The 13,515-nt window shown below is 38.1% G+C and overlaps 1 protein-coding gene across 1 annotated transcript; it reads left to right on the plus strand.

Annotated features, from left to right (window-relative positions):
* The first annotated feature begins 4,664 nt into the window (after positions 1-4,664).
* On the plus strand, positions 4,665-9,226 carry LOC123195704. Its single transcript, XM_044609511.1, has 6 exons — positions 4,665-5,837; positions 6,075-6,437; positions 6,594-6,840; positions 7,288-7,803; positions 8,804-8,976; positions 9,164-9,226. Exons 1-6 carry the CDS (start codon positions 4,665-4,667, stop codon positions 9,224-9,226), a joined length of 2,535 nt encoding a protein of 844 aa, XP_044465446.1.
* The last annotated feature ends 4,289 nt before the right edge of the window (positions 9,227-13,515 follow it).

Genomic DNA, 13,515 nt, shown 5'->3' on the forward strand with positions numbered 1-13,515 from the left:
TAGTCCACAACAAGTTCATAAGGCTACTAAGGGAAAAGAAGTCAAGAAAGAGAGCTTGTTTATGAATGGTCAGCAAGTGGAAGGTAGCCATCTTGAGGATTTGAGGGCAAATCCTTCTCAACCCGGGGAGGATGATGTATACGCAGCTCCATTATCATTTTTGGGTTCCAAGCCATCCTTAGGTCTCCATGCAACCTTTGAAGCCAAGAAGAATAAAGTTCTAGCAAATCCCAAGCCAAAGGAAGCATTGCACCTTCAATTTTGTCCCAAAACCACTTTTGGATATAGTCTTATCACATCCACCCAAGGTCCAAATGAATAGCTTGGTCCAATTGATCCAAAAGTGCAACTTTTAAAGTCCATCAATGGCCCAAACGTCCAAGCATCATTTTGAGAAGCCCAAAGAGCCCAAAATTGGGTTTTAGTTACATTGGAACTAAGTTAGAATTTAGTTGTTTTAGTTAGGAAACATCATTCCTAAAGTTAAGAAAAAAACAACTAACTTTTGTCTTTAGTTAATTACTATGTATGAGCTTGGTTTAGAATGAATGACTTAGCTTAATTCATACCATTTTAGTTGACTTTTGTGGGAAATATTGTATCATTGCCATCCATGCCTCCTATATAAAGGGGTGGATCTTTATTTGTAAACGTTTTGGTTTTGCTTTTGAATGAAAATTTGAGGAAATCTTTTTTTTGGTAAGTAATAATGAATTTATACCAAATAAAGAATATACAAATGCTTATCTAGGACAAACCCCTAGCTAAGCTTTACACAAGCATTCCTAGGACATGCCCTAGGTCATGCCATCACAAAAACGAAAGCTCTAAAACAAACAAAGGATCTCATTGATCCAAGCATACAACTCACAATCAATCACAGAATGAAAACACCATACTTTGCCTACTCAAATATTGAATTAGAGACACCCCAATTATTTGCAATTGACACATTCTCACTAGACTTAATCACTCTCTTCAAACAACTTGTCCTTACTCTAACACAATCTTTAATAAGAATTATGACTCTCTCCTTTGGCACACCTCCTCTTCCGAAACAAATATCATTCCTAGCCTTCCAAATGTGATAAATGGTTGCACCAAAACACACCTTATTCACAATATTCTTGAAATTGTCTTCCTTCCAATTGCTAGCCAATTCCTCAATCAAATTGGTCCACGGCATGAGATTGAAGTGTTGATTACAAAGTTGTAGCACTTCATTCCAGATTTGGGCGCTAAATACACACCAAAAGAATAGATGATCCATGCATTCCGGTTGTTGGCTTTTTTTCTCATTTCCTTTATCCAATTCATCTTGGAGGAAGAATTGGTGGTGGAAGACCCAAGGTTGGTGGAACTTTCCTTTATGCCTTGGTTAATTTTCTTGTTACCCTTGAAATCCAAAGTGTGAAGATTTGAATGTGTGTTGTATGCCTTGGATACTGTTCACGGTGTATGATTTTGCAATTTCTAGTTTTTGCCAGCAAAATTTGAGACAAGTTTTGAATGCCTTGTTGAATGAGTTGTGATTGCTATTATATATCATTAGAAAGCTCTTTGAATGCCCTTTCCAATGATCTATAAGTTGTATGATTTGGAGTTCATTTGATTGGTTAAAATTGAAAGATAAATTGATACTGTGCCATATGAACATTAATTTCCAGATTTGAGTTTGTGAATTGTTGCATTGCCTTGATGGATATGCACCATTTGGTATCAGATCCTAGGTTGTTTGTGTGATTTGTTGACTGATTTTTATCTCCCAAAGCTACTGTTCACCTCCCCGGAATTCACTGTTCACTACAAATTACTATTCACAGAACCTTAATTTGCCTTAAACACAAGTCTGCCTTAAACACAAGTCTTCCTTAACCTAAACACTTGTAACCATTAACCTTTACCTACTAGCCATTACCACAAATGTCCCATAAAAGAACTTCATCCTCATCCTCCTCACCTCCTCATCCTTGGGAATTTGCCAACATGGCATGAAAAGAAGAGGTCAAAGGAGAACTTAAGGCCATCAAGGACCAAATGAATCAAATGATGCAAATGATGAGAGACTTGACCCTCACTCAAAGTCGGGCACCCTTATCACAGCCCCAAACTTTAACACAAAGCCAAATACCCCCTCCTCCACCTCACCCAACCCAACTACATCAACCAAGAAGACATATTAGACCTTCCCCTCCTCCTCCTAGACATCATAGGGAGGAATTGATGCTTCATGATTATTCAAGTGAGGAAGAGCAAGAGAGGCCACCTAGGAGAGAAAAGGATGATGATAGGGGTTTAAGGATTGAAATTTCAGAATTCGAAGGGAGCATGAGTCCGGATGATTTTGTTGATTGGTTACATGCTATAGAGAGAGTTTTTGAATATAAGGGCTATTCGGATGAGAAGAAATGTAAACTTGCCATCTTGAAATTCAAGGATTATGCATCCTTGTGGTGGGAAAATCTTAAGAAGCAAAGGGAAAGGGATGGTAATGAGAGAGTGAGATCTTGGGAGAAACTAAAGAAGCTTATGAAGAGAAGATTCCTTCCGGACAACCATAAACAAGATCTTTACCTCAAGCTACACACCCTTAAGCAAGGAAGTGATGGAGTAGAGCATTACATAAGGGAGTTTGAGAAGCTATTAATAAGGAGTGAGCTGCCGGAAGTGAAAGAGCAAACCATTGCAAGATTCATTGGTGGCTTAAACCAAGACATTGCTCATATGGTAGAATTGCAACCATATTGCACTTTTGAAGATGTGTGTAAGTTGGCTATTAAAGTGGAGAAGCAAAAGAAGGCCATGAAGCGCATGGTTTCCAAGTCATTCTCCAAAGGGACATTATCTAACAAAAGCATATCTTTTACCAAGGGAACTACCTTCCATAAAGGTTCCCCATCCTACACAAATGTTGTTGATTCTTCTTCCAAGGAGAAAGGCAAGGAAAAAATGGTGGAACCAACTAAGGACAAGCCTAATATGGTGAAGACCAACCTCTCCAACAAAAAGTGCTTTAAATGCCAAGGCTATGGACACTTCCAAGCTGAATGCCCTAATAGAAGAGTTTTATCCTTGATGGAGATACAAGCAATTGAGGAGTCTCTTCAAGAAGAAGAAGAAAGTGAAGTTTCCAGCCATGAAAGTGATTAAGCCAATAAGGAAGAAGAAGAAATTCTACAAGGAGCTGATTGATGCGAATGATCAAGGGATAACTTCACCAAATTCGCACATGGGGAAGCATAACGATGGAGGTTCAAATTCTACTTCAACAAACACGAAGAAGTTGGATCCATTGAGCTATGACGGAGGCCCAATTACACGAGCAAGAGCCAAGAAGATGAAAGCGGCAATCATTGGGCTTGTTCAAAGCCATTTGGAGCTTATGGGAAAGAGTCCAAGTGAAGTCAAAAGGGAACTCATGGTCAACGACATGACAAGCATGGAGTGTAGTTCAAGGTTTGTGCATTTAATTCAATTTGAAGAATTAAAAGAGCTTACTTTAACACAAGGAGCCCAAATACATGAATTGGTCTAAGGGCAACAAGGAGCACATGTTGGGCTTAGTCAAATATGCATATGGAAGCCCAAGTCACATCAATTCAACTAGCCCTTTTGTGATTAGTTATTATCTAGTTGTTATCCTAGTTTAATTAGGAAAGCTTGTTTAGTTATTATCTAATTGTTATCCTAGTTTAACTAGGAATCCTAGTTTAATTAGGAGAGTGCTTAGTTGTCATGAGTTGTTATTTTCCTTTTTTTTAAAGGATTTATTTCATTTTTTAGGGTTAGAAGCAACATATATATATGTATTAAACTCAAGATTATGGGAACTTGATTTTAATCCAAAAATTCCGAATTTCTCCAAAGTTCTTGTGAGAGTTTTCTTTGAATTCATTTCTTGAGAAAGTTTTGAATTCTTTTTTTGATAATTAGAGTTCCTTGTTGTTAGATAACAAGAGGGTTCTAATTCTTTTGGTTTATGCTAGATAGATCTTTGGGCAAGATTCCAAGAGATTGTTATAGTTCTTGTTAGATCGATTAGCAAGGGTTGTATCAGTTTGGTATCAGAGCATTGGGTCTAGTATAAGCTACGTAACCTTTAGTCTTGTGTTCGTGCATCAATATAAAAAAAAAAAATTGCATTATTCATCATCAAGTGATTTGGCAGTAGCAAATTCAACATCAAAATTCTTCATACAAGTGGTTTGGGCAACATCAAATCAAGAGGAGCCGCAAAAGCACCAAAGTTCCATTCCTTGCCGATTTGCATCAAGTATCACCAAAATCATATATCATGATCCAAGCTTCAAGAGGTGTTCGAAGGCTTCTAGATCTATTTAGCTAAAATTTTTAGTGTTAATTAGTCATCCAAAAAAAAAAAAAAGAACGAAAAAAATGAAAAAAAAAGAAAGGCAAAAAAAAAAAATTCAAAGGCCATAATTTAATTTTTTTTTTTGTTAGCTCTAATTGTCAAGGGACTTTAATTTGTAATTCTCTTTAGAAAGTGAGTAGTAAAGGTCAACTCAAATAAGAACTCTAAGGGGAAATTCTGTGTGTGATTGTTTTGGTGAGCGTATTAGAGTATTGCAAACACATTTGAGCGAAAACACGTGAGGGAGTGTTAGAATAGGTGTTTTCTAACGTTTTTCTTGCAGGTTTACATCATGGACCCTAAGGAGAAAGTTACCTTAGAAGCACTACAAGGAATGTTACAGAAGATGATGTTACAACAAGAGGACATGAGGAGTGAAAACCGTAATGTCCAAGAAAGGTTGGAAAGGTTGGAACAAGGTACCCCTAGCCGTGGCAAGATAAGAGACACAAAACGTAGCCTCTTTGATGATTTAGAAGGGGAGATTGAAGAAGAAGGATCTACACGTTCCAACAAAGGCAAATCAAAAGATGGGAATTTAGGTTCAATCAAAATGAAGATTCCAGCTTTCCATGGTAAAAATGATCCAAAGGCATATCTAGAGTGGGAGAAGAAGGTAGAGCGTGTATTTGAGTGCCATAACTACACCGAAGAGAAGAAGGTGAAATTGGCAGCCGTTGAATTCACCGACTATGCTAGTGTATGGTGGGATCAATTTACCTCGACTAGGCGCAGAAGCGGAGAAGGTCCTATTTCTTCATGGTTTGAGATGAAAACAATCATGAGGAAGAGATTTGTACCACAACACTACTATAGGGAGCTGTACAATCGATTACAAAGGTTGAATCAAGGATCCAATAGTGTTGAAGAATATCACCAAGAGATGGAGATGGCCATGATTCGAGCCAACATTGAGGAGGATAGGGAAGCTACTATGGCACGTTTTCTTTCAGGTTTGAACCGTGATATTGCTAACCTTGTTGAGTTGCATCATTATGTAGATTTTGAGGATATGGTACACATGGCAACCAAGATTGAAAAACAACTAAGATCAAAAACCAAGGCTATTTCGACCCCAACATCATGGAAGCCGAATTGGAAAGGGAACAAGGGAGGTGATGCAAATACAAATAAGGGCAGATCTGATCAAAGCAAAAATAAAGAGCTCACTACACCAAAAATGCAACCAAAGGATGACAAATCCAAGGGTAAATCACGTGATATACAATGCTTTAGGTGCTTGGGATACGGACATAGAGCTGCACAATGTCCAAATGCAAAGGTGATGACCTTACGCAATGGGGAGGTGGTGAGTGAAGATGGGAGCGAGGATGATGATGACTTGAGTGATATACCACCATTGGAGGATGTTTCAGAAGAAGAGGGTGATGAACCAGCCCCTAAAGGACCAATTTTCATGTTGGTTGCAAGGCGTGCTCTAAACATGCAAGCTAAGGAGGATGAGGTACAACGCGAAAATATCTTTTATACTAGATGCATGATAGATAATAAATTGTGTAGTATGATTATTGATGGTGGTAGTTGCACTAATGTTGTTAATGCTGGTTTAGTTGATAAAGTGGGGTTGAAATCAACTAAACATCCTAGACCTTATAGGTTGCAATGGTTGAATAATAGTGGGGATATTAAGGTCACGAGGCAAGCATTAATTTCATTCTCTATTGGGCGTTATCATGATGAGGTTTTATGTGATGTAGTACCTATGCATGCTAGTCACATATTATTGGGACGCCCTTGGCAATATGATAGGCGTGTTATACATGATGATCGATATTCATTCAACATGAATGGTAGACATGTCAACTTGTTACCTATGACGCCTAAAGAAGTATACGAAGATCAAAAAACTTCGAGTGAATGTGAGAGTGCACATGGAAAAGAAAAGATGCACAAGCAAAAGGAGAGCTGTGAGAAAAGCCAAGAGAGGTGTGCAAATAGAGAGGAAAAAGGAGAGCAAGTAGAGAGGATGCGCAGTGAGAAAAAAATTCATGAGAGTGCGCATGCAAAAGGAGAGAATAGTATGCAAAGAGTGGCAAAAAAAGAGGTAAAAGGCAATTTTTATGCAAGAGGGAGTGAGGTTCGAAAGGCTTATTTAACAAGGCAGCCTTTAATACTATTGGTATTCAAGGATGCGTGTTTATCTTTTGAATCTAACTCAATTCTCTCTTATCTCCCTAGTTCTTTTCAAGCTTTGTTGCAGGAATTTGAAGATTTGTTTCCTGAATCCATGCCTGATGGTTTGCCGCCATTGAGGGGGATAGAACATCAAATTGACTTCATTCCTGGAGCACAAATTCCAAATCGCCTAGCTTATAGGAGCAATCCCGAAGAAACAAAGGAGTTACAACGTCAAGTGGATGAGTTGTTGTCAAAAGGGTTGATTAAAGAAAGCATGAGCCCATGTGCCGTTCCTGTTCTATTGGTGCCAAAAAAGGATGGATCATGGCGTATGTGTGTTGATTGTCATGCCATCAACAAAATCACTGTAAAGTATCGCCATCCTATTCCTCGTTTAGATGATATGTTAGATGAATTGCATGGTGCACGTATATTCTCTAAAATTGATTTAATGGCTGGTTATCATCAAATTAGAATGAAAGAAGGAGATGAATGGAAAACTGCCTTTAAAACAAAATATGGTTTATATGAGTGGTTAGTGATGCCTTTTGGGTTAACTAATACTCCTAGTACGTTCATGCGCTTGATGAACCATGTTTTGCGTGAATTTATTGGCAAATTCGTTGTTGTCTATTTTGATGATATACTTGTGTATAGTAAATCACTTAAAGACCACATTTTGCATGTGAGATCTGTTTTTTGTGTTTTGCGTGCGCAAAAGTTGCATGCTAAGCTTGCTAAATGTATGTTTTGTGTACCTAAGGTTACATTTTTAGGTTATGTTGTTAGCGAGCATGGTATTGAGGTTGATAATGAAAAGGTTAAGGCTATTGAATCTTGGCCTACACCTAAAAACGTTGGGGATGTTCGAAGTTTCCATGGCTTAGCTAGTTTCTATAGGCGTTTTGTGCATGATTTCTCTAGCATAGCCGCCCCTTTGACAGAAGTTATTAAAAGGAATGTTGGTTTTAAGTGGGGTGATGAACAAGATAGTGCGTTTAATATGCTTAAATCTAAGTTAATTTCTGCTCCTATTCTTGCTTTGCCTAACTTTGATAAAACTTTTGAGATTGAATGTGATGCTTCGGGAGTGGGAATTGGTGTTGTTCTTTTGCAAGAGGGCAAGCCAATTGCATACTTTAGTGAAAAATTGAATGGCGCAGCATTGAACTACTCAACATATGACAAGGAAATGTATGCATTAGTGAGGGCATTAGAGACGTGGCAACACTACCTTGTGCCTAAAGAGTTCGTCATCCATACCGACCATGAAAGTTTGAAGTATTTGAAAGGTCAAAACAAACTCAATAAGCGACATGCAAAGTGGAGTGAATTTCTTGAATCCTTCCCATACGTCATCAAATATAAGCAAGGTAAGGAAAACGTTGTGGCTAATGCATTGTCTAGAAGGTATGCACTTCTTACTACTTTAGATGCTAAATTGCTTGGTTTTGAGCATATTAAAGAGTTGTATGCACATGATCATGATTTTAGCAATGTGTATAATGCATGTGAGAAAGCTGCCTTTGAAAAATTTTATAAGCATAATGACTACTTGTTTCGTTTGAATAAGCTTTGTGTGCCTAAGTGTTCTTGCGTTTGATGTTAATTCGTGAGGCACACGAAGGAGGTTTGATGGGTCACTTTGGCATAGCTAAAACTTTAGATATTTTACAAGAGCATTTTTTTTGGCCTAACATGAAATCTGATGTTTCTAAGTATTGCACTAATTGTATCACATGTTTGCAAGCTAAGTCTAAAGTGCATCCACATGGTTTGTACACGCCATTGCCTGTCCCACATTCACCTTGGGTAGATATTTCTATGGATTTTGTACTTGGACTACCTAGGACTAGACGTGGTAATGACAGCATCTATGTGGTAGTTGATCGGTTTTCTAAGATGGCACACTTTATTCCAATCATAAAACTGATGATGCTTCACATGTTGCTGATTTGTTCTTTAAAGAGGTAGTACGTTTGCATGGTATGCCAAGAACTATTGTTAGTGATAGGGATGCAAAATTTTTGTCCTACTTTTGGAAGACCTTGTGGGCGAAATTAGGAACTAAGTTGTTATTTAGTACTACTTGTCATCCACAAACTGATGGTCAAACTGAAGTTGTGAATAGAACTTTAGGGCAATTATTGCGTGCTATCATAAAAAAGAATGTGAAGTTTTGGGATGAAAGTTTATCCCATTTAGAGTTTGCATATAATAGGGTTGTGCATTCATCCACGCATTATTCACCTTTTGAAATTGTGTATGGTTTTAATCCTTTAACACCATTAGATTTATCTCCTTTACCTTTGGAAGAGCGTGTTAATTTTGATGGTGCTAAGAAGGTAGAATTTGTGCGCAATTTCCATGAGAAAGTGAGGCAAAACATAGATAAAAGGAACCAACAAGTGGCGAACCAAAGGAATCAAGGGCGTAAGAAGTTGGTTTTTGAGCCTGGCGATTGGGTTTGGCTACATTTGCACAAAGAACGGTTCCCTTTGCAAAGGTGATCTAAACTTCACCCACGAGGAGATGGACCTTTTCAAGTTGTTGCAAGGATTAATGACAATGCATATAAATTAGATCTCCCTGGTGAGTATAATGTTAGTGCAACCTTTAGTGTTTCTGACCTTCTTCCTTTTGATTATGCAGGTGGAGATTCGAGGTCGAATCCTTTTGAGGAAGGGGGGAGTGATGCGAATGATCAAGGGATAACTTCACCAAATTCGCACATGGGGAAGCATAATGATGAAGGTTCAAATTCTACTTCAACAAACACGAAGAAGTTGGATCCATTGAGCTATGATGGAGGCCCAATTACACGAGCAAGAGCCAAGAAGATGAAAGCGGCAATCATTGGGCTTGTTCAAAGCCATTTGGAGCTTATGGGAAAGAGTCCAAGTGAAGTCAAAAGGGAACTCATGGTCAACGACATGACAAGCATGGAGTGTAGTTCAAGGCTTGTGCATTTAATTCAATTTGAAGAATTAAAAGAGCTTACTTTAACACAAGGAGCCCAAATACATGAATTGGTCTAAGGGCAGCAAGAAGCACATGTTGGGCTTAGTCAAATATGCATATGGAAACCCAAGTCACATCAATTCAACTAGCCCTTTTGTGATTAGTTATTATCTAGTTGTTATCCTAGTTTAATTAGGAAAGCTTGTTTAGTTATTATCTAATTGTTATCCTAGTTTAACTAGGAATCCTAGTTTAATTAGGAGAGTGCTTAGTTGTCATGAGTTGTTATTTTCTTTTTTTTTAAAGGATTTATTTCGTTTTTTAGGGTTAGAAGCAACATATATATATGTATTAAACTCAAGATTATGGGAACTTGATTTTAATCCAAAAATTCCAAATTTCTCCAAAGTTCTTGTGAGAGTTTTCTTTGAATTCATTTCTTGAGAAAGTTTTGAATTCTTTCTTTGATAATTAGAGTTCCTTATTGTTAGATAACAAGAAGGTTCTAATTCTTTTGGTTTATGCTAGATAGATATTTGGGCAAGATTCCAAGAGATTGTTATAGTTCTTGTTAGATCGATTAGCAAGGGTTGTATCACTGATGAAGGAGAGTTGCTAGTTATTAGGAGAGCTTTGCATGTCAAACCTCTTCCTCAAGAAGAGCAAAGACTCCACATTTTCCAATCAAGGTGCACCATTGGAGATAAAGTGTGTTCTTTAATTATAGATAGTGGAAATTGTGCAAATGTAGCTTCATCTACCTTAGTGGAAAAACTTGGATTACCTACCATACCTCATCCTCAACCATACAAGATCCAATGGTTGAGTAATGGGACGAACCTCCAAGTAGCCAAACAAGTGCTTGTTTCCTTCTCCATTGGTAAGCATTATAGTGATGAGATTTTGTGTGATGTGATTCCTATGGATGCTTGTCACTTGTTGTTGGGAAGACCATGACAATTTGATAGGGAAGTGAAGCATGATGGCAAGAAGAACACTTACTCCTTTAAATTCAATGGCAAGACTATCACTTTAACTTCTCTTAGTCCACAACAAGTTCATAAGGCTACTAAGGGAAAAGAAGTCAAAAAAGAGAGCTTGTTTATGAATGGTCAACAAGTGGAAGGTAGCCATCTTGAGGATTTGAGGGCAAATCCTTCTCAACCCGGGGAGGATGATGTATACGCAGCTCCATTATCATTTTCGGGTTCCAAGCCATCCTTAAGTCTCCATGCAACCTTTGAAGCCAAGAAGAATAAAGTTCTAGCAAATCCCAAGCCAAAGGAAGCATTGCACCTTCAATTTTGGCCCAAAACCACTTTTGGATATAGTCTTATCACATCCACCCAAGGTCCAAATGAATAGCTTGGTCCAATTGATCCAAAAGTGCAACTTTTAAAGTCCATCAATGGCCCAAACGTCCAAGCATCATTTTGAGAAGCCCAAAGAGCCCAAAATTGGGTTTTAGTTACATTGGAACTAAGTTAGAATTTAGTTGTTTTAGTTAGGAAACATCATTCCTAAAGTTAAGAAAAAAACAACTAACTTTTGTCTTTAGTTAATTACTATGTATGGGCTTGGTTTAGAATGAATGGCTTAGCTTAATTCATGCCATTTTAGTTGACTTTTGTGAGAAATATTGTATCATTGCCATCCATGCCTCCTATATAAAGGGGTGGATCTTTATTTGTAAAAGTTTTGGTTTTGCTTTTGAATGAAAATTTGAAGAAAGCTTGTTGGCTTTTTTTCTCATTTCCTTTATCCAATTCATCTTGGAGGAAGAATTGGTGGTGGAAGACCCCAAGGTTGGTGGAACTTTCCTTTATGCCTTGGTTAATTTTCTTGTTACCCTTGAAATCCAAAGTGTGAAGATTTGAATGTGTGTTGTATGCCTCAGATACTGTTCGCAGTGTATGATTTTGCAATTTCTAGTTTTTGCCAGCAAAATTTGAGACAAGTGTTGAATGCCTTGTTGAATGAGTTGTGATTGCTATTATATATCATTAGAAAGCTCTTTGAATGCCCTTTCCAATGATCTATAAGTTGTATGATTTGGAGTTCATTTGATTGGTTAAAATTAAAAGATAAATTGAGACTGTGCCATATGAACATTAATTTCCAGATTTGAGTTTGTGAATTTTTGCATTGCCTTGATGGATATGCACCATTTGGTATCAGAGCCTAGGTTGTTTGTGTGATTTGTTGACTGATTTTTATCTCCCAGAGCTACTGTTCACCTCTCCGGAATTTACTGTTCACTACAAATTACTATTCACAAAACCTTGATTTGCCTTAAACACAAGTCTTACTTAACCTAAACACTTACCAATACTCACTCCAACCCTTAAACACTTGTAACCATTAACCTTTACCTACTAGCCATTACCACAAATGTCTCATCAAAGAATTTCATCCTCATCCTTGGGAATTTGCCAACATGGCATGAAAAGAAGAGGTCAAAGGAGAACTTAAGGCCATCAAGGACCAAATGAATCAAATGATGCAAATGATGAGAGACTTGACCCTCACTCAAAGTCGGGCACCCTTATCACAACCCCAAACTTTAACACAAAGCCAAATACCCCCTCCTCCACCTCACCCAACCCAACTACATTAACCAAGAAGACATATTAGACCTTCCCCTCCTCCTCCTAGACATCATAGGGAGGAATTGATGCTTCATGATTATTCAAGTGAGGAAGAGCAAGAGAGGCCACCTGGGAGAGAAAGGGATGATGATAGGGGTTTAAGGATTGAAATTCCAGAATTCGAAGGGAGCATGAGTCCGGATGATTTTGTTGATTGGTTACATGCTATAGAGAGAGTTTTTGAATATAAGGGCTATTCGGATGAGAAGAAATGTAAACTTGCCATCTTGAAATTCAAGGATTATGCATCCTTGTGGTGGGAAAATCTTAAGAAGCAAAGGGAAATGGATGGTAAAGAGAGAGTGAGATCTTGGGAGAAACTAAAGAAGCTTATGAAGAGAAGATTCCTTCCAGACAACCATAAACAAGATCTTTACCTCAAGCTACACACCCTTAAGCAAGGAAGTGATGGAGTAGAGCATTACATAAGGGAGTTTGAGGAGCTATTAATGAGGAGTGAGCTGCCGGAAGTGAAAGAGTAAACCATTGCAAGATTCATTGGTGGCTTAAACCAAGACATTGCTCATATGGTAGAATTGCAACCATATTGCACTTTTGAAGATGTGTGTAAGTTGGCTATTAAAGTGGAGAAGCAAAAGAAGGCCATGAAGCGCATGGTTTCTAAGTCATTCTCCAAAGGGACATTATCTAACAAAAGCATATCTTTTACCAAGGGAACTACCTTCCATAAAGGTTCCCCATCCTACACAAATGTTGTTGATTCTTCTTCCAAGGAGAAAGGCAAGGAAAAAATGGTGGAACCAACTAAAGCAAGCCTAATACGGTGAAGACCAACCTCTCCGACAAAAAGTGCTTTAAATGCCAAGGCTATGGACACTTCCAAGTTGAATGCCCTAATAGGAGAGTTTTATCCTTGATGGAGATACAAGCAATTGAGGAGTCTCTTCAAGAAGAAGAAGAAAGTGAAGTTTCCAGCCATGAAAGTGATGAAGCCAACAAGGAAGAAGAAGAAATTCTACAAGGAGCTGATGAAGGAGAGTTGCTAGTTATTAGGAGAGCTTTGCATGTCAAGCCTCTTCCTCAAGAAGAGCAAAGACTCCACATTTTCCAATCAAGGTGCACCATTGGAGATAAAGTGTGTTCTTTAATTATAGATAGTGGAAGTTGTGCAAATGTAGCTTCATCTACCTTAGTGGAAAAACTTGGATTACCTACCATACCTCATCCTCAACCATACAAGATCCAATGGTTGAGTAATGGGACCAACCTCCAAGTAGCCAAACAAGTGCTTGTTTCCTTCTCCATTGGTAAGCATTATAGTGATGAGATTTTGTGTGATGTGATTCCTATGGATGCTTGTCACTTGTTGTTGGGAAGACCATGGCAATTTGATAGGGAAGTGAAGCATGATGGCAAGAAGAACACTTACTCCTT

Source organism: Mangifera indica, chromosome 14, assembly GCF_011075055.1.
Source record: "Mangifera indica cultivar Alphonso chromosome 14, CATAS_Mindica_2.1, whole genome shotgun sequence".
NCBI classification, from domain to species: Eukaryota; Viridiplantae; Streptophyta; class Magnoliopsida; order Sapindales; family Anacardiaceae; genus Mangifera; species Mangifera indica.